This window comes from Mya arenaria, chromosome 8 (genome assembly GCF_026914265.1).
Source record: "Mya arenaria isolate MELC-2E11 chromosome 8, ASM2691426v1".
Lineage (NCBI taxonomy): Eukaryota > Metazoa > Mollusca > Bivalvia > Myida > Myidae > Mya > Mya arenaria.
In genome coordinates this window covers 4,823,560-4,843,511 of record NC_069129.1, presented here as the reverse complement: position 1 = coordinate 4,843,511, position 19,952 = coordinate 4,823,560, and the positions used below count along the sequence as shown (strand labels likewise).

Below are 19,952 nucleotides of genomic sequence, written 5' to 3'. Positions count from 1 at the left end.
GACTGCATGTCTACTTGCGGTGTCATACTCAAACATGGCGGATATGGATTATAAATGTACTTGTTTAATAATAATTTTGAACTTGCTTTGCATTGTGAGGGCTTGCATTGATTATGATCTTGATATAATCTTTACAGACAAAATAAGTGTTGTGTGTGATGAACGAGATATTGAAGCAGTTGTCGAAGATCTTTCCAGAAGAAATATAACTTTTCTTTATAAGGTCAGTTTATAGTTTTTAAAATGATAATACACTACGGGTTTAAACACGTCTAAACTTAAGATAGGTAGGTAGTTTATTTTCGTTTTACTCCATTGTACAAATCACATTATTACTGCTGAAGCTAAGCTTTAATTAACAATATTTGTAGAGAACAGTTGTTTGTTTTAGTGTTAGTGTCAATATTATACTTCATCGAGTGCGCACAAAAGAATATTTAGATTTGAAACACTTGTTCACAATAAGTTGTATAAATGCACATGTATTTTGTGAAGTTTACTGAAACAGTTTTGTTTACGAATAAGGCTCATCATGTTTAAACTGCTTAAATGCAATTACTACTAAAAGCCCAGTATATTTTAGGGTAGGAGAAAAAATAGAAGTGCATATATAACTATGATAGAATCATGAGGATCACACGATGCTTTATTAATTATAAATGTATGGGAAATACGAACGGTATTACTAACCCGACTTCTCACTCGTTATATGCTAATGGGTAGGAAAAGTTGTAGGAGCATAGCGCATTATAAACAGTCCTGGAAAATTGACTAATTCCGGACTCTTTTTGAGGTTTTAAACTGGAGATCTAACTGAAGAAAAACTAAACATTTTCAATTGATAATTGATGTTTCTAAGATAGTTGTGATACAAGCCTATTCGAATACAAACAACGATTTATGTTGTTTAGTGAAATATCGCCGATTTAATTTGTCAATACCAATTCTATTATAATCTCCATTTGCTTCAAACTTATATTTTTAATAGCTTGCATAAAACATTAACTTAAAACTAATTGTATATTTTTTTTATACATTGAGATTTACGTTATATTACTATTTCGTAATGACGTTGAGCTAGCTAAATTTGGATTATACTTTTGGTTTTGTTGCATATCTAAATTGCGATAAATGCACTCTACATCTTGGTAATAGAAAACCGTCAAAAAGTTTAAGAAAAGTCATTTCGATATACATACACTTTGATAAGTTTGCACATTACTTAAACGTACTTTATTGTGTTTGCACCGACATGAACATTTATCTTGCAATGTATATCTGTATGATTAAATCATAGCACTGAGTTATAATTCCAGCCGCTATAACGGTATATATTGTTTGTGGTAAGGTGATATATATACATTCTGAGTTGCATCATACAACATCCGAGCGAATCCGATTGTTTTAAGGAGCCAATGAAGGTGCATTATCATACACCCGCATCTACGTATAGTGTTAATAATATCAATTGCATAACATCTTACAAAAATATAACAAGCTTTCGGTTTTGTAATCGTTCAATAAAACCGCATGTTTTTGGGGCGTATTACTTCTAATTAAAATGGTAAGTGCATTTGCTTAAACAATCACGCCTTTTAAACGAATTTGAATTCGCAATTGCTATCATTATCAAAACTAGATGCTTAATAGCGACATGTCGAGCCCAATAAAAGAGCTTTGACACAGGCGTAATGCATTTCTCATGCAATTGAAACACAGAGTAACATGTTTTTTTTAACAATTTGTATACCTGTGAAACTTCGCCTGAGCATTGAGAACATTAATAGAAAGTGTGTGTTTTTAAATCATATGATGCATGGTTAAGATACAGCCCGGATAATATTCATTCTAGAGCAGTCCTATATTTTTTTTACATTTAGCCTTTAAGCGTACCTTGACATTTGAGGTACAGACCTTGGTCTCGTGCGTGACACGCCCCCTCATCATGGTGAACCTTCACGGTGAGTGTTTTGAAGTCCTAACATGCATGGTTAAGAAGGAGCCCAGACAAGTATCAGTTAAACATTTGACCTCTTACCTTGACCTCGAGCTTTCATGTATAAACCTTGGTCATGTGCGCAACACCTCGCCTTATCATAGTGAACTTTCATGGCAAGGTTTTTGGATATCCTATGATACATGGTAGTAATACAGCCCCGGTAAGGATCATTTCAGCCTTCAACCTTTAACATTGACCTTGATCTTTGAGGTACAGTCCTGAGTCTTGTGTGCGACACTAAACCTAATCATGGTAAACCTTCAATGCAGTTTTTTTGAAAATCCTATAATGAATGGTGAAGATAAAGCCCCGATAAGGATTATTTTAACCTTTGACCTCTAACCTTCATCTTTGATGTACAGACTTTGGTCTGGCCTCATGATGATAAACCTTCATGGTAGGTTTGTTATCAAATCATATTATGCGTGGTCAATATACTGCGCGAACAAGGATCATTTCACCCTTAGACCTCTATCTTTGACCTTGATCTTTGAGGTACTGAGCTGAGACGTGTGCGAAACACTTAGCCTTATCATTGTGAACCTTTATTGCAAGTTTTTTGAAAATCCTATAATGCATGGTCAAAAAAAGCCCGGACAAAGCGCATTTCAATAATTGAACTTAAGCCTTGTCCTTGACCTTTGAAGCCGACACGCCGCCTCATCATGGTAAACCTTTATGGCAAGTTGTTTTTTTTTTAAATCCTATATGCATGGTCAAAATACAGCCCGGACAAATTCAGTCCGGAATGACGAACGCACATACGCAAGCACTCACGCACGGTCGCTTGCAAGCACGCACACACACACACACGCACATACAGGAAACTGCCATTGTGACAACTTTCTCTCGCTCACCAAAAGCGAGCTCGACAATGATATAAACGTGACATTGTTGAAAATATCGTGCCCGAATTCTAAAGTTCACCTTTTGATATGTGGACTAACATCATATTTTTTTTTATATTTATATGTAATGACATCGTGACAAGACTAATTTTGCAGACAGTGAAACGGTTTTTATGCTGACAGTGAAACGTTACGATGTACATAATATGACAACATTTATAATGTAAAAGGAGATCAACGTTGAAGAAAATTTATAACTTTGCATAATAACAGCTTTCGAACCGCGAAATAACAACCACAATAAACAAAATATATCACCGAATCTGATCATAGCTTGACAATAAGTATTTAAGTTATTGTCTGCACAAGACCTAAACCCAAATAAAAAGGGGCATATATGGGATATTTACCTCAGAGCCAAATATAACCGAGACTTTGTGTCTTAAACACTGTTACATAGTTGTATTATGATAAAATGACCAATAGCCAATGATGGGTCCTTATGACCACAAAAGAAAACGGAAAAAATAAGTTATTGGCTGCACAACGTTTTGGTGACAGCCGTCGCCGACGCCGCATCCGACTCCTGAAGTAACGCCGGTATGACTTTTCTTTTTAAAGACACAACAATGATTTGCTACAATTGTTTAGACCAAAGCAAACGAAGATTAGTAATACTTAAAACCGATATATTAACATATATACAATCAATAAAATACGTCAATGGTCATTCAATATTCAAACCATACAACATAAACAAAGCGAGAGGAATAAATAAATATTATCTGTAATATATAGTATATAGTAATATAACTATAGTAGGTATTTATCAACTCGAAAGCTTTGAATACAGACATAGTTATTTTTTTAATTACATTAGTAATTTGAGAGGTGAAATATTCTTTAAATTTAATCATATTAGGTCTTGCATAATATTATTTTTCTATGTAAGCTTTTCTTATATCAGTATACAATTTACATTTAAGAACAAAATGATGTTCATCTTCCAGTAAATCAAATAAATGACATTTTCTTTCTGAATAAGGTATAGCAGCTGGTTGATGACATCTACCAGCCTCTACCTGTATTCTGTGTGCAGACATCCTTAATCTTGACAATGCAAGTCTTTACTTAGCAATGTTAATATCCTTTAAATACGTTGTTATGTTCAAAAATGCAAACAGCACATAGGTTCTGCCTTTGGTAGATTCTGTTAATTCTTAGCTTCAACTTTGTATAAATATATCAGTAACGTTTTGCTTAAAAACATTCAAAATAAAGATATATCCCCAACTCCTTTGTTTAACCTTACAACATTGAATCCTAGCCTCTGTAATAATCATCTTAACATATAAATCCATGATCTATTATTTGGATTTCTATCTACTTCTAAATACATTCTATCCTATTTAAGTCTGACATATTTTATGGTTTGCATATTTACTATTATAAGCCAATATCTAATCACCTTTACAGAATGTTTACTAAGCAATGAAGCCCTACCTAGTTCACCATAAGCAAAACTATTTTGAGTTTGTTTTCTAACTCCTAATATTTCTATTTGCTCACTATTAAAAAGACCCAACAATTCAGAGCCGTATCTTAAAACCGTTTAAGTTTATCAAAAATATCTAATCTATGCTGCACAGACAACGTCGGAAATTTGGATAAGCACTGTCTAATTTTATATATACCCTTCATAGCCTGTTCAGACAATGTTTCAAACGTGCTAGTATAGGAACCTCTGGTGTAAATTGTATTCCAAGATATGTAAACTTGTCAACAGTTTCTCATTTATGGCCTTTATACTATATTATACTATACTTTATAATATACAACATTTTTATATTTCTCCTTAATCTACCGCCTTTCCTAAATGTCATAACATTTGTCTTTTGTGAGTTAACACTCATCTATCACAATACCTCTCTAGTAATAAAAGACCTTCTTGTAAAACAGACTCTGATTCTGACAACAAAACAATATCATCAGCATACAATACTATAAATAGTTTAAACATGTCTTAACCTTTACCCTGGTGGTATTAGTCATGAAATTCTCTTCTGTATCATTTAGATACATAGAAAATAAAAATGGAGCTAAGGATTCTCCTTGACGAACACCTAACAAACATGTTAAACTATCACTTAAAACATTTTCATATTTAAACTCTAGACTTAACATTCCTGTACATTGAACGTATAATGTCTAACATTTTACACCTCTTACACAAGTTTAATAGGTTAATACCATATGATGTCCCGTACAACATAATCGAACGCCTTGGTAGAGTCTACACATGTGTTAAATAACTTATTATTTGTATTTGTGAAATAGTTTATAATGCCATGTCAAACAAAAACATTATCAACAGTTCCCATATTTTGCTTAAAGCCAGTCTGAGCCTCAATATAAACATGACAATTTTCAGCCCAATCAGTAAGTCTATTATATAAATTATATGTATATTGTATATAGTTTTTTCATTATCCAGCATGTCCAATTAATGTTATAGATAAGTATCACATAATTATAGTATACATATATATTATAATACACGTTAAATGGTTTAAGTATTACATGATATGTATGCTTTAATAATTAATGTTTTAATTGCGTTCAATAATGCAAATAGTTAAATTGATGAAACATTATATGTAAACAAAGACAATAATACAATTGAAACATGTCGAGTGGACAAGTTACTCCCAAACGTTTTCACTCTGATGCTCTGATATGTCCATGAAACAATTAAATGAAAAGATGAACTTATCATGTCCATCTTAGACAAATAAATCTGTTCTGTTGCAAAAAAAGAAAGTCACATGCTCAGTTTAGAAGACAGTCAAAACTATCTACATGACCAACTAACACAATTAATGTATTATGGTCTAGGCGACGCAGCTACTTAAACTATACATTCTACATTGCGACTCGAAAAAGATTATTAACTTCCTTTAATATTAAATGAATTATAAAGATACGTTCTCCTTATGCTACATAATGACAATCATAATAAGATGTTTTTAATTTCATAGATGTTCCCATTTACAGGAAGCCAACAATGTATTTGCTTTCAAGCTTCAACAAGACTACACCCACGAACTAAATGAAGATGAAATAGCTGCTATATACAAAAGCTATCAGGGCGATTCCAACAAAAATAAAATATCGAAGGTAATACATAAATGTAATAAATCTAAGTAAACTTAGAAAGGTCATTGAAAGCGACATTATTTTCTGTTACGCAATATAACGTTACCTCTCCCTGTGATTTAACGCTTTTTTCTTGTAAGTGTGGCACACTCAACTCACATGAAAAGCCCTCCTGTTTTCATAAAGCATTAACAAACATAAACTGCAATCAATCCTCATATTCACATTTGAAAATTAATCGGGACTAAAAGTTAATAAAAAGTTCTGCAGCTGAGAAATTGTTATCTAGAGCATACAATTATACTAAATTGGTTTACAATATATGTTTGTATATCAGAGTAACCGAACATTATAAGTAACGTCCTGAACCATTGGTATAATGACGTCGCGCTTTTGCAAGCTATGCGCTTGACTGAAATAATAGTGACGTCATAGCCAGTTGCAATTTTTTCATCAAGTTTTCTGTATATACGTATATAGCAAGTGTTAATATAATATGTATATAACATATTAGTATTCCTAGTTTGTTTAACTCGAGCTGACAAACACAACGAATGATACATACTGAGATGGGAATTTTTCAGATACAATTTGTACAACAAGGGGAAGATCACTTTGCAAAGCAAGACTTCATACCTGTCGAAAATCATGAGCAAGGGATTGAACACGCAACGAGACGCAAAAGAGACGAGGAAAAAGATTCCGTAAGGACTGATTTGCTTCTTTCTTTTCATAACGGCTTTATTCATTAGTCTAATTGTTAATGTTCAAAAGCGACATATTTTACCGACTGAATTAGGCCTTTGGATGTTATTTCATAGTAAATGATAGTGAAAAACTATCTTTGTTGACAAAAAGTTAACAATGTTGAGACTGCCGCTCAATAGAAGTATTGAAACAGTGATGTGAAAGGCTGTTGCATGAATATGGAACTCGTATTGTTTAATTCTTTTAAACAAAAAAATTGACCTATCGATATAGTTTTATCAATAGACCTTTACTGTCAGTTTACAACCATTTTGGCAACTATGTCGGCCTAATCGCATGTTTTGTTACAATGTATGTTTATGATATTAACATAAAAATCGGTTTTAAATATCTCAAGTTTTTCACATAAGTATGTATGACAAATGCCAAAATAAGTAATAATCATTTCTGTAATAATGTCATAGAACCCGTCACGTTTGGAATCTTCACTGGCTGATCAGTTATGACCAGTTGCCCATTTCGTTGAAAGTTTTTTGAAACAGAAACATGATCGACAGTTTTAACAACTTTAATATCGGCTTAATGCAAACAGATAGATAGCAAGATACTAAACATTTAGAGATTCACTTTACGACCTTCACAAAAACGGGCCTCTGCAACTCCACGGGAAAGAGCTAATATTCCTTACCGCCTAGTGGTTTTTTCACGTGTAATCTCTATATTCATGGAAAAAAAATAATTTGTGTGAGCGTTGTTCTTAATGTGTATTTCAAAATTGTCAACGGTTATACTTGTTTATTAGCAAACTATAGTAGTTATGGCCTTTTTAGTCACCGATATTAAGGGGCGTACGAGAATATATAGCTAGATTAAGAAATTCAGGGTGTCAAAAATCAAATTTGATTTTAAATTGCAAATTTGAAGATACCTAGTGTTCCAAAACAAACTATTCCGCCCAACCAAATATAACAAATTATACACTATGTGTAGTCTTAATCAATGCATACTATAATATGTCAAACATGTTAAGAAAAACTACTTGGGTAGACTAATCAATTGAACGATGTGGTATTAATAGTTTTCGTAAGACAATGTCAGAGAACCATTTTTTCCACTGTGTTTTCTATTTTTCAACACATTTTGTGTCTAACGTAGTGTGGATATATTGTTTTCCAGTCCGGCTTGGTTTGTAGTCCATTTTACGACAAAGCCCATGGCATTGAGCAAGCCTGGATAGATGGCTTCACAGGAAAAGATGTCGTCATTGCTGTTTTAGATGTCGGTGTTGACATGGAACATCCGGAACTGAAACAGAATATTGTAAGACAATCATGCTAACAAACAACTGACTGCAGAAGCCCATCATTTCATTCAGACGGACATTTTTTAAACCGTCTATTTACAGGCTTTATGTCAAAGACGACGTCACGTCTGTACCCTTGAATGCTTGATAATAATGCTTTCTCATCATTAATGAAAGTTAATCCAAAACTGAATTACCTAATGTACTGCCATATTTTTGTAAGAGAAAAGTAAGCAAAGGCTTCATAGCAGGTATTAGTATTGCCTCTCAGCGTTTGTCATTGGTTGCAATTTTTCAAATCATTTGGAAGGAAAGATTAGCTAATACATGTCGCTTTTATTTTTAATAATATTTTCTTTATTTGTTCCCAGTTTTTGTACAATGATGCTTTTTATTATGAAACTCTATGATCACACAGTTTTAAACCTTTTATTTTATAAGGCAGACTGTGTGTGATGTTCATAGTTTCAAACAATGACTGCATCGTATCTTTGAAAAGTTTTTGCATTAGGTGCTCTGAACTGTATTCATCCGTCTGCAGATAGAGTTGGGATAAGAAGTACTTGGGGTTTACCTAAAAGTTTATTATTATTTGTTTTATTGTTAAGTTTCCTCAAGTTAATGCATACTTTGATAAGATTTACCTTTTGCGTTTTATCTTTATTTAGGATTGGTGGGATAAGAGTGCGGTTTGTGCACTTAAACTGGTTTAAACCCCCAGTAAATTTACATTTTACTGACCGTTCCAAGGCGGTACCTAACAATCCTTGATAAACATAGTTTATATAATATATAGAATGTATGCACTGTGCTGCTTGTGGAGTTTTGTGCTGTTCTTCTATGTTTCTTGTTTGTGTTTTATATTATATGTCTTTGGCGTTTACCCAGTGCCATTAAACCGGGTTTATGTTTAAACCTTTTGCTACTGAGCTTGTTTCCGTAGCTTTTCGCATAAATATATATATAAGTAAAGTGAGTTTGTAACCACCAAACGCAACAGAGAACGAAAAACCAGCACCACACTTTAAGCAACAAAAATGTATTTACTAACACTTTTCCACAAAGCAATGTCAAAGACGAACTGGGGAAAAAGAAATACCTAGAATAAAGCATTATGTACAAAATTTAAAATATAAAATCCTCACTGATCCTGATATTTTGAATATTCATAAATTTAAATCCACATTAACAAAACTTTCAGAATAAATCCCACGAAAAAATGACATGAGTTAACAAGGGTGAAATGTAATCCTCATATATCATTTGTTTTGAAATTCAATATTTTAGTATTGTTCTAGCACTGGAGGAACTTATATGAAGACTTGTTACCTTTTGAAAAAAAATGATTCTGCCTCTATCCCGAAAGCAGTTGAGTTCTCTTGTTCGTCCCTTTGTGATGGTTCTATGTGAGAAAGATTCTGGTCTAGATTTTGCAGAATGTCGAAGCTTTCAATCTTAAATTAACCAAGATCAGACTTATCAGTATTATCACAATTGTTCTCTTACATTTTTCACGTGGGACAGATTTTACAACCGACCATAGGTTAGTAAAAGAGCTGTCTTAGTCTATGTGTTATTCTAGCATTTAACATTACACATTCATTTTTGTTTGCGGCTTCCAGGAGTGTTTACAACATAATTAGATGACTGACTCTCTTTTCAATAGTGCATAAACAAACATATCTGGCCTGTTATGGTTACCAAAGTATAGGCAGAAGAGCAAAGACAGTTTGTCCAGGTATTACACATCTTTCTGTTGCACTCTCAAGATGCCTTTGTTTCATCTTGCTCTTAGACATTGTAAGATTAGACCGTGGAACCTCACATGCCTTTCTTGTTTCTTAAGCGTAAAACATACTTAAGCAAATTAACTAAACATTCATAGTCTGACATGAATTTTTCTTTTTTCAATGTCTGGTGAAATATTTCTAATGTACCTTGGATGCTAAGCTGGTGACCAATATTGTTTGATCCTTAACTCGTGCATGACCTGTTTGAATATGCCAGACGTAAAGATTGGCCCCTATGAGACTGAGCTGATTTTTGAAGATAAAACAAATGTTAATAATTTTATAAGATCCATGACAATGGTCTAGGTTTTAACTTCTGGGAAGCGTTTTTAACAATAATACTTGTCAAAAGGTATTCAGAACCTGACTTAGTTCTAGTTAAAGGACCTACACAGTCCATAATGATACTTCTACAAGGCTAAAATTGCACGATTCACAGTACCTAGAAACGATTGAATGGAGTTTATCATTAAATCTTGAGACAATAAAATGTCAACAGGTTTGTCTCAATGCCAGCCAGACAAAAAGGAAGGGGTATATTAAATTCAAGAGTTAACTTAAGGGTTATTTTTGTTCTCAATGGATTGATTAGCTATGGCTAGATTAATTGAAGACTAGTCAATGGATCAATGGTAACATCAATGCAGGTTGTAAAATATACAAGTGGGCTTACCAAAACCTTATCGCCAGTTAAGTAAATTCCTAGCAGTAAATGGACACCTTCAACAGGTAATGAAGGTCTCATTCCAACAGCCACTGGCCTAGTAACCAAATCTGAGGTTAAATAAACAAATTGGCTAAAACACAATCTACTCCCTGAATAAACACACATGAACTTACAGGGGTCTTGTCAGAAATAGGCAGAGTATCTGCTAAAATTATAGATTGAGAAGCCCTTGAATAATTAAATAGGGATAGGTGGGCAAGTAAAACCATCAAGTTACAAACAATCATAGAAGAGGAATGGCTAAAATCTATAACAGAATTAGACTTGGGTTCTGTGACTTTAACAATTGCATTGTTGTCAATGCAAGACTCTGGTTTTTACCTTTAAGACGTAAGCTTGTTGGTTTAGAGTCATCACGTTGTTGTTGCTTCGTTATTAGGATTAAGCCCTCATACATGGTTTTCTTTCAGTACTAAAAGTATGTTGATATAAGGGATTTTGATCTTTGCGCTCTTTAAAATACATTGGTTTCTGTATATTTGACTGACATGGCTTGCCAATGAATGACCGAAATAGCGTAAATTTGATAATGTGGGGACGTGAGTTATTATTAATGAAACTATGTGGAATAGAAATCGACCATACAGGCAACTTATTTATTGCATCTACTTGTTTCTTATCCCGGGATAACCTGACATCTGAATGTGTGCCACGTTGGAGCCTCAGGGATCAACTCAAAACCATGAGAATGAGCACTCTTACTATGACATAATTAGGGTTTTTCTAAACATTAGGTTACATGTAAATTTGACGAACTTTTCCAATTAAAACATTATCCAAGAGTAAGGTCCAATGCACTTTTGCCAATTAGATTTTCTGCAACCTTTTGAAGAATATTTCTTAAAATGGTTGGACGAGCTTAATGCGTTTCGAAATATTAAAAAAATGACATATTACTGGCTCGGAACGATATGGTCGATCTTGGTGTCATAATTCCTTCAGTGTAACTGAAACTGCCCCTCATCGCGTTCTTTTACTAACCGATTTGTATGTTGCCTCCTCTAACTGCATGTTCAGCTGTGTGTCTTGCACCTGTCTCTCTTTTAACTTACTTTTATACTGAAGTTCCCTTATTTTGATTTCATACTGTGTTTTAACAATGATACTTAGTGCATTCTCTTTAGAAATCTCCTTGACCACTATTCAGAGACATTTTAATGCTTGTCAAGATTGAAAGGCAAATCTAACTCCTCTTTTGAACGGTTAGCTACATAATTATCTCAGTAGAGTGGCATTGCTGTATGATGCTAGTTTCAATCACAGGAAGATAATCAAACATAATTATGTTACGACTTCCCCAGGCAACAGAGAAATGTACATAGGCAACAATCTTTAAACAACAACATAATTTATTCACTACCAGTTTTAGATAAAAATAAATTCATGTAAGTAATGTGGACATTTAAAAATGCTAATTGCAGATAATGTCAAAAGGTTGACAAAATATTTTTACTTATGTGTTGAATGTGCACACAATCAAATCACGAAACATTGTACACACTATATAGGCACTTATAGAATCAATCAACATGTTCAGTAAAGTGCCCAAAAAAGGTTGAAAATAGTTCCTAACAAAATAATATAATTAAACCTATTATTTAGAAATTTTCTAGGGCTGCGAAACTTTTATAAAGACACAGTTAACTTTTTAAATTAATTTTGAATTTACCAAACACCACTGATCAGAGAAGGTTTCCCTTAAATACAAAAAGAAATGCTCAAAAACTTACAACAAAACACCTCATGATATTTTTTCAGACTCTATCAAAGCCCGTTTTAATAAAACTTCTCTGCATAAAATAAATGAAGTATTCTAGAAAACCCTACACAAATATAAATAGTGAAACAATAAAGTATTGAATTTAAAGTACACATACATGTAACAATGTTTCCACATGGTATGTGATATTAAATACTATTCCCATTAAAAAATAGTTACGCATCTACGTCGGTACTTTATTTGCATTTCATGCATATCGGAATAAAAAAATGTGTAAACCCTTCGATAAATCTGATGTTTACAAGTGATTTTCGTGAAATTCGTACACAATATGATGGCAAACTAGCATCAGGAGGTAATAAGCCGGTGAAATATATAGCTTAAATATATAGTTTACCAATATTGGATGAGATATTATATAAAAACATGTATTAAAAAAGGGAAAGGCACTTAAACGACTATATTTTTTACATCCATATGTGTATACGTTCAAATTCTACATAAAAGCAGAGGTTTCGAAGCCTTGGACTTTGGAAATTATTCACTCCATATCACATGATATCCCTTTGAAAATGTCCTCAAAACCGCGTTTGTCTACTTCAGTTTCAAACTCAGAAAACCCCAATTACACTTTCGCATACTCATTTTCCCTCAACGGCCCCACTAACTACATGACAGTTTTCAGGCAAAAAGTATTTCAAAAAGTTTTGTCATGGAAACAGATGACCCCGGAGCAACTATACATGGCTATTATCCAGAGGCACGAAAAGTTTCCAAGTAAGTATGCGAAAAGAAGATGATTGAATGCAGCTGTACGGTTTAATTACAATGCATTATTAATGGAATTTATCTAAATGACTTTTAATTGCACAAACAGCAGAAAAGAGTTTTTTATCAAAATGCATCAAGTTAAGCTGTCAGGTTAGCAAACAACCATTCGAACCATCAGACAAGTTTTGTCTAGCAGTTGATTAGCACTACCCCTCTTTGATGTACTCTCACCAGTATTTAAATGACAGTGTTTTCGGTCATCAAACAGACAACTACTGAATTGAAGTTTTGTTTATTTGGTGTTTCTGCTTCGGTAATATATCTACACATTAGTAATCAGCACGTAATATCATTGCAATGTTGTTGTTTTTTCTTTTATATAAGCTTAGATGTAAATCAAATACCTTAAATACAACGCCACGGCGGACTATTGATGACGACCGATTACTGTCCCAATTGTGTTTAACAGCATGATTAAATCAAGTTCTAACGATGAAACAACAACAGTGGATGCGCAAGTAATCGGACACGTATCAGTAAACAGTTTCGACGACCATAGTAAATCTTATTTTACAATTTCTATTTCAGCCATGGCAATGCTTGTGCAAGCGTTGCCGCTGGGGTCAGAACAAATGCAACTTGCGATCTATGCAGTATTGGAGTTGCTTTTGATGCCAAAATAGCAGGTTGAAATATTGTTCTTTTATTCAAAAAGAATTACTTGTCAGCTATTTATTAAACCTTTTCTTAAATACTTCAATTTGTACAAAATATTTTCAAATGTGTGTTTTCATTTAATTTTGGGGTATATAATATATTGTTTATCTATACGCATTTTTGTAGTTTTGAAAGTCGGTACTGTAGTAGACGGACGTGAACGGTTTTACCCGTCTATCGAAACCCCTGCATACGCCGCAGCTCTTGGATACAGAAATGATGTTATTCAGATATATTTATGTGGTTGGGACTTCGAAAGACCTTTTACAAAGCTAGATATTGGAGCTGAAAAAGCAATTGAAGAAGGCTACACATACGTAAGTAAAATCAGTAATGGTAAGTAAGAATTAGTTTATTCTTCAATTTCCAATTGCGTAGCGTAACAGGGTACTGAATATATTTGGCACTGAACAAGTGTTTTAATATGTCTTATAGCAGTTACCTAAATCAATATTAAAATGCAAGCTTTTAATTTCATATTCTCAAACTATCTGCAATATATTTGTAACGTCTCCAAAAGATAATGTTTGAAAGTTCAATATCATATATATGTGACGTTAAAGTCAAAGTTTTATCTGAATTGCGAATCGAACCTTGGTTAAAAGAGAAAGAACCCCAAATTTGTTATAGCAACATAATGTCTTAAGAGTCTGGTTCATTAATATTTGAGCATGCTTGAGCATACTTCAAAACGATCCAAACCATGTATGTCATTAAAACCAAATAAATAAACTAACTAAAGGAAAAAAGTCAAAAGGTGATAACCAGAAACTTTGATTGATAAACCTTTAACTGCTTTTTAAAAAATGCATTTATGGAAACTATTAATTACTGAAAAGAAGATTGTAATCGTGTATTTAATAGCAGAAAGCGCAAAAATATTAAATGATTGGTGAATGCTAAAAGATTTACTGTGATCTACTATAGTCTTATAAGGTAGAATTACCGTGTCTTATGCCCATTTCTTTCAAAGTAAACTTGGTATCCTTCATAAAAACCATATAATCGTTATTTATTTATCCTTTTTGGAATATTAAAACAATATTATTAATTTAATTTGGGAGTAAGAATGCATCTTTAACAAACTAGTTGTACAGAACTTTCTCAAAAACAATGACCGTTTTGTTTTAATATAAAAGCCCTTCTGCATAGGGTATTATCTATATAACCAGTGCGCGAAATATAAAGCAAAGATTTATTGCAGAACGTCGGATTTGATCTCTATAAACCCCAATTATAAGTGTATTAGATTGCAAATCAACAACAACAGCAACGACACAAAGGAATAAAAACAGTGGCAAATGTAAGACAATTTAGTTTAAATTATAGCTACATGGGCATCGACTATAGTACGAGTCATGTACAGACACATTTTACTTCTAAGTCCTTCTACGGTTCAAGTGTATAGGACTACTTCCTTTTATCATCGCCAGTGCTTTTTTCAGCTAATTGAAAAACAAATAAGCTTGTATTCATTGCTAATATAAGCCGGGTGTATGCCGGTAAGCATATTGTACATGTTCTGGGTTGCGTCTGACCTCCGAGCAAGTCAAGCCGTCAAGCAATGAAAATCAATACGGTAATACCCGATGCAAGTTTACAGTTTTACATTGTGTCTGTTACGAAGTATGTTTTATAAATTTACGAACGTTTACTAACAGCTTTTAAACCCAACATGCATGTACGCATATAGACTTGTGCAAAATCAACTCAGCTCCCTGTGGAGAGCAATTTTAACATTGACCTGTCCTTACAACTTTGTTTCCAACCAGATGTAAAATTAAAACCCTTTTGTTGAAAGACGAGACTATAAGTATCTTCCATGGCCGAGAGTGTAAGATGGGTTCATCCCAACCCGAGCGGAGGGTGTTTGCGGAATTAACCTATCTTACACGAGTGGCTATGGTAGATGCTTTTTTCCCATCCCAGTTAAACAAAATAAAGTATAACGTAATGATGTTTTTTTTTCGCGCGAATTCTTTTGTGCGTAGTGAACATAATGTGCGTATAGATATGATATCACTCGCGGTTGTCATGGATATGCGCGCAATGATTCGGATAATCATTTCGTTCTTTTAATAATTTTAAGGAGAGGGCATCATTATTTCTTGAATGGAGCGCGAAAACATTTTTATGGTGCCCTTTGAAGTGAGAAATAATTAATTTCGATTTTTAAATATTGCCACAAGACAAGGTTTTAATGATGCTACAGACCACGATCTTCAACAAGGGATGTAATTGTGTGATGACAATATAAAAAGGAGTTCCATACGGGTACTTATTTCATCTTTGCCGTGGGCAAGATAATAATTTCCGGCATGGACAAAACTTTGGATCTACTTGTCTCAGGTGGGAGAAAAAAGGCTCTGTAGGTGATCAAAATTGGTAAAGAATACTCGACTCTATACATGAATACTTCACTGTGAAATAAATACCTATGCTTGTATATAGCTAAATTCTGTAAGGCTGTGTTAAATATATATGTAAATTGAAAATAAGATTATTTTAAATTAAAAATTATAGTTCAGATTCTTCTGTTGTATTGTTCTGAATGAACGCAATATTTGTATATACTGTTTACATCAAAACAACAAATTTGGTTTCATATTTATCTTTTTTCAAAAGATTTTGCCACTTGCAGATTTATATCAAATTGATTTATGTTGTTTAAAAAAACAACTAAGAATGTAGTAAATTCTCACAGAGATGTTTTTGCAGATGTTGTATCAGAGTTGCCAGGCTACAACAAATAGCTCATGAGGCATCTTAAATAAATAATCGCTTCACAGTTAAGGTGTAAGAGATATTCTCGCTCCATAAATATTGATAATTAAGTACATTTTTGGCCATAATTTTCTTTTATATTTAAATTGTTTTTTGTCCATCTCTTTCTAGTATAAACCAACCATCCCTCTTAATTGTAATATTCTTCGCAATCTATATTGTTATTTTGAAATTTGGTAATGCTTTTGATATGTGGAAAATTCTATTTCTTTTTTTTTTTGCTTAATACATTTACTACTAATGCATTTGCGTACTACATAGTATTTAAGTTGAAATGAATAGTACTTAATGTTTAATCGTTAATAGTTATAGTTTTAATGTATCATTATAATCCTTTCTACGATAGTATGCATTAAAATATGTTGTGTATCTCTATTTACGGATGACCTCATTATTCTACGTGAGGTTTACAATAAAACAATACTGTCACCCTTTCATTTGAGCATCATATATATATATATATATATATATATATATATATATATATATATATATATGAATATATATATATATATATATATATTATTAAATGTATCCAATATCATTGTACATGTTTAGGCATATTTTAAATAAAACGTCAACTGCAGCAGAACTGCTTGTTATTTAAAATAAGGTGAAAGCCTATCATGTTGCATTAACATACGACTGATGTTTCCCTTTTACTCCTTGGCCCGTATTCACTAGCAACAGAGTCTTAGTTTGAGACTCAGGCTCGGAAAATCAAAAGTTAAAGTTGGTTGTAAAAATGCTATTGCAGATTAATTATATTATAGATACTCAAACTCAGACTCGGGACAATAGTTAATATGTCTCACTTGACGTACAGTCGAACCTCGCTGGCTTGAACTCTTAGGGACCGGCGAACATACCTCGAGCCTCGGAAAATTCGAACCAAGCGGGAATGCTTACATTCTTTGCAAATATATCGGTCCTTTACATCCAGTTTGAGCCGATGAGGAATTCGAGCCAAGCGAGTTCGAGCCTACGGGTTTCGACTGTAATTAGATAAATACACCCTTAACGTTTCCGGCAGTTAAACTTCAAGCCAAGAGAGGGTTAGCCTTATTTCAAATAATTATACAGTTATATACAACAAGAAGAATCTGACACATAAATGTTTTAATTGTGGGTACCCCATATAATGTTTGTATAATTTGAGAGGGTTTTGTTTAAGGGTAAAGAAATGTTAAACAATACCGAAAATATTCCGAAGAATGCAAAATACATCATTTATTATCTCCTAACGGAACGGAAGATGGATACATTTATTTATTATATGCCTATCAAATTCCTTTTCCATATCCAACAGTGAAAATACAGCAACAGTGAAAGTATAGAACGCCGTATAGAACAATCCGTATCATGATACTGTCGTTTTATGAATTCGTATCATGCGAGTACCGTGTAGTATCGGAACTTCTTTCGCTTTGCTAAAAATAGGGTGAAAAAAAACTGGTGGAACCTGTCAACTTTTACATAAATTATCTAACTTTACTCACGCTCCAGAAGCATGAAACTTTTCAGGAACATGGTTCTCATGTTCTTCAAAGAACCATGAGGATAAGCACGAAGGAGAGAACACTTCCAATCTATCTAGACAGCTACTTTAGTTTAGTGAACTAGTTGTTTGCCATTTCGAAGTTCATAAATTGTTGCATTATCCATGTGTATTATCATAAATATGAGCAGCTCGCCAATACAAAGAAGAAAGCGAATTCGCGACATCGATAGAAATAGCGATTGAACCACGAACTTACCTCAATTTTGCATATTATGATCGTAAAACAATCCAACGAATATTTACTTTGTTTAAAATGGCCCGCGTTACGTCTACATGACGATTAGTTTGTACTCGTAAAACAAGTACCGTTTTTGGTGTGTTTTTATTGTTTGCTGTGACATTGTATAATTGTGTTCATATTAGCAGTTTCTTAATTTTGCTAAGACATAAAATATTGTGTTCTTATTTTGCTCAGTAAAGTTAATTCTGTAATTTCTGACTTCGTTTTGCTGTAGTTGCCTCCCTTGACTTCAATACACAAAACTACTTAACACATTCGAATTCATACGCGCGTTTGACAGATGGCGGTAAATTCAATCAAATTGAAACCGAAAAATAAAAAGGAATAATTAAATAGGCAGATATATAATAAATGAAATATTACGATAAAACGTTTTTCTGGTGATCTGCATCACGTCTCGTTCGGTGAGTAAACATGCATGCATCCTGTATACACCGAACTCGACGTGATACAGGTCACCAGAAAAGCGTCCTATCATAATATTTCCTTAAAATTAAAAAAACAAATCAAAAGAATAATCTAATATTTGCACCAGTCATATTTCCAATACTTACTGTAAACCGTATATCGAGGATTGCGGACATGCCCAGTAGTCAAACGTTGAAATAAAAACCCTGATTAGAATTTCACAAAGAGAACAATGTCTCGCATTCCGACGGATCAAAGAGTACATAACTTTCATTAAGCCAGACATTTACCTCTTGCACCACCAGTTTGTTAATCTTTAATATTTAAGACTTTACTGATAAGAACATGATTAAAGGCTTTTCCAGACAACTTGAAATAGAGCCATCACTCAATTGAAAAATGAAATTCCTTAGAACGAACTGTAAGTGTACATAGTGCGTATTGATATGTCTCTTGACGCTAGATATGTAGATGTCGGAAAATAATAATTTAAGGAACGAAGCTCATTTGTATACAAAAGCTGTAATTCGAATGATTTAGTTGATACGGTTATATCCTATATATTTTGAAACACAGTTGTTGTTTTTTCATGTTTTTAGGGACGGAATGGACATGGCACATTTTATATCGTTCCCTCCAGTCGACCCGGAAATGCATTTGCAAACAGTCCTTACACGATAACAGTAAATAGTTTTGGAATTAATGGATCTTTGCCTGGAAGAAGATACATTAATTCGGCAACGTTAGTTTCTGCCTTTGGCGATGGAAAAACTCGGAATGCATCTGGAATGGCATGTGTTTTCGAAATTATTAACTATTTAGTTATGTATAGAATATAATATGTATTTACAAATAGCATATAGTTTCATTGTCATTATAAAATTTAAAAAGGTCAAAAACCGGTCGGTGTTAAATTTTCTACATTCTGATGATCGTACATTCACCAGTTGATGTATAGATTGATGCTGAATAAAGGTTAGAAGGTATTGTATAGTAAATTATAACATCAATGACTATTAGGAAAACGTTTTGTTAAGCATTTCCATTTGATAAATCATGTTGTCAATGTTAAACACTTTGAAAGACCAAACAGGTTAAGAATACAACTGAAGTATATGTTATCTTTACCAAGTATTGCAGACAATGTATGAATGACAAAGGTTTAACTTTGTGGAGCTGGGTCGTTGATAGTTGGTCCTCGTGTTTATAATGTCGTCCC

The 19,952-nt window shown here is 33.2% G+C and overlaps 1 protein-coding gene across 1 annotated transcript in view; it reads left to right on the top strand.

Annotated features, from left to right (window-relative positions):
* The first annotated feature begins 34 nt into the window (after nucleotides 1-34).
* LOC128243021 (endoprotease aex-5-like) overlaps nucleotides 35-19,952 on the top strand; it is a 32,779-nt gene continuing 12,861 nt past the window's right edge. The window contains exons 1-8 of the mRNA XM_052960485.1: nucleotides 35-223; nucleotides 5,902-6,024; nucleotides 6,588-6,707; nucleotides 7,888-8,031; nucleotides 12,937-13,028; nucleotides 13,611-13,708; nucleotides 13,866-14,056; nucleotides 19,333-19,524. Coding sequence (XP_052816445.1) covers nucleotides 35-223; nucleotides 5,902-6,024; nucleotides 6,588-6,707; nucleotides 7,888-8,031; nucleotides 12,937-13,028; nucleotides 13,611-13,708; nucleotides 13,866-14,056; nucleotides 19,333-19,524 — 1,149 coding nt within the window. The remainder of the gene's footprint in view (nucleotides 224-5,901; nucleotides 6,025-6,587; nucleotides 6,708-7,887; nucleotides 8,032-12,936; nucleotides 13,029-13,610; nucleotides 13,709-13,865; nucleotides 14,057-19,332; nucleotides 19,525-19,952) is intronic.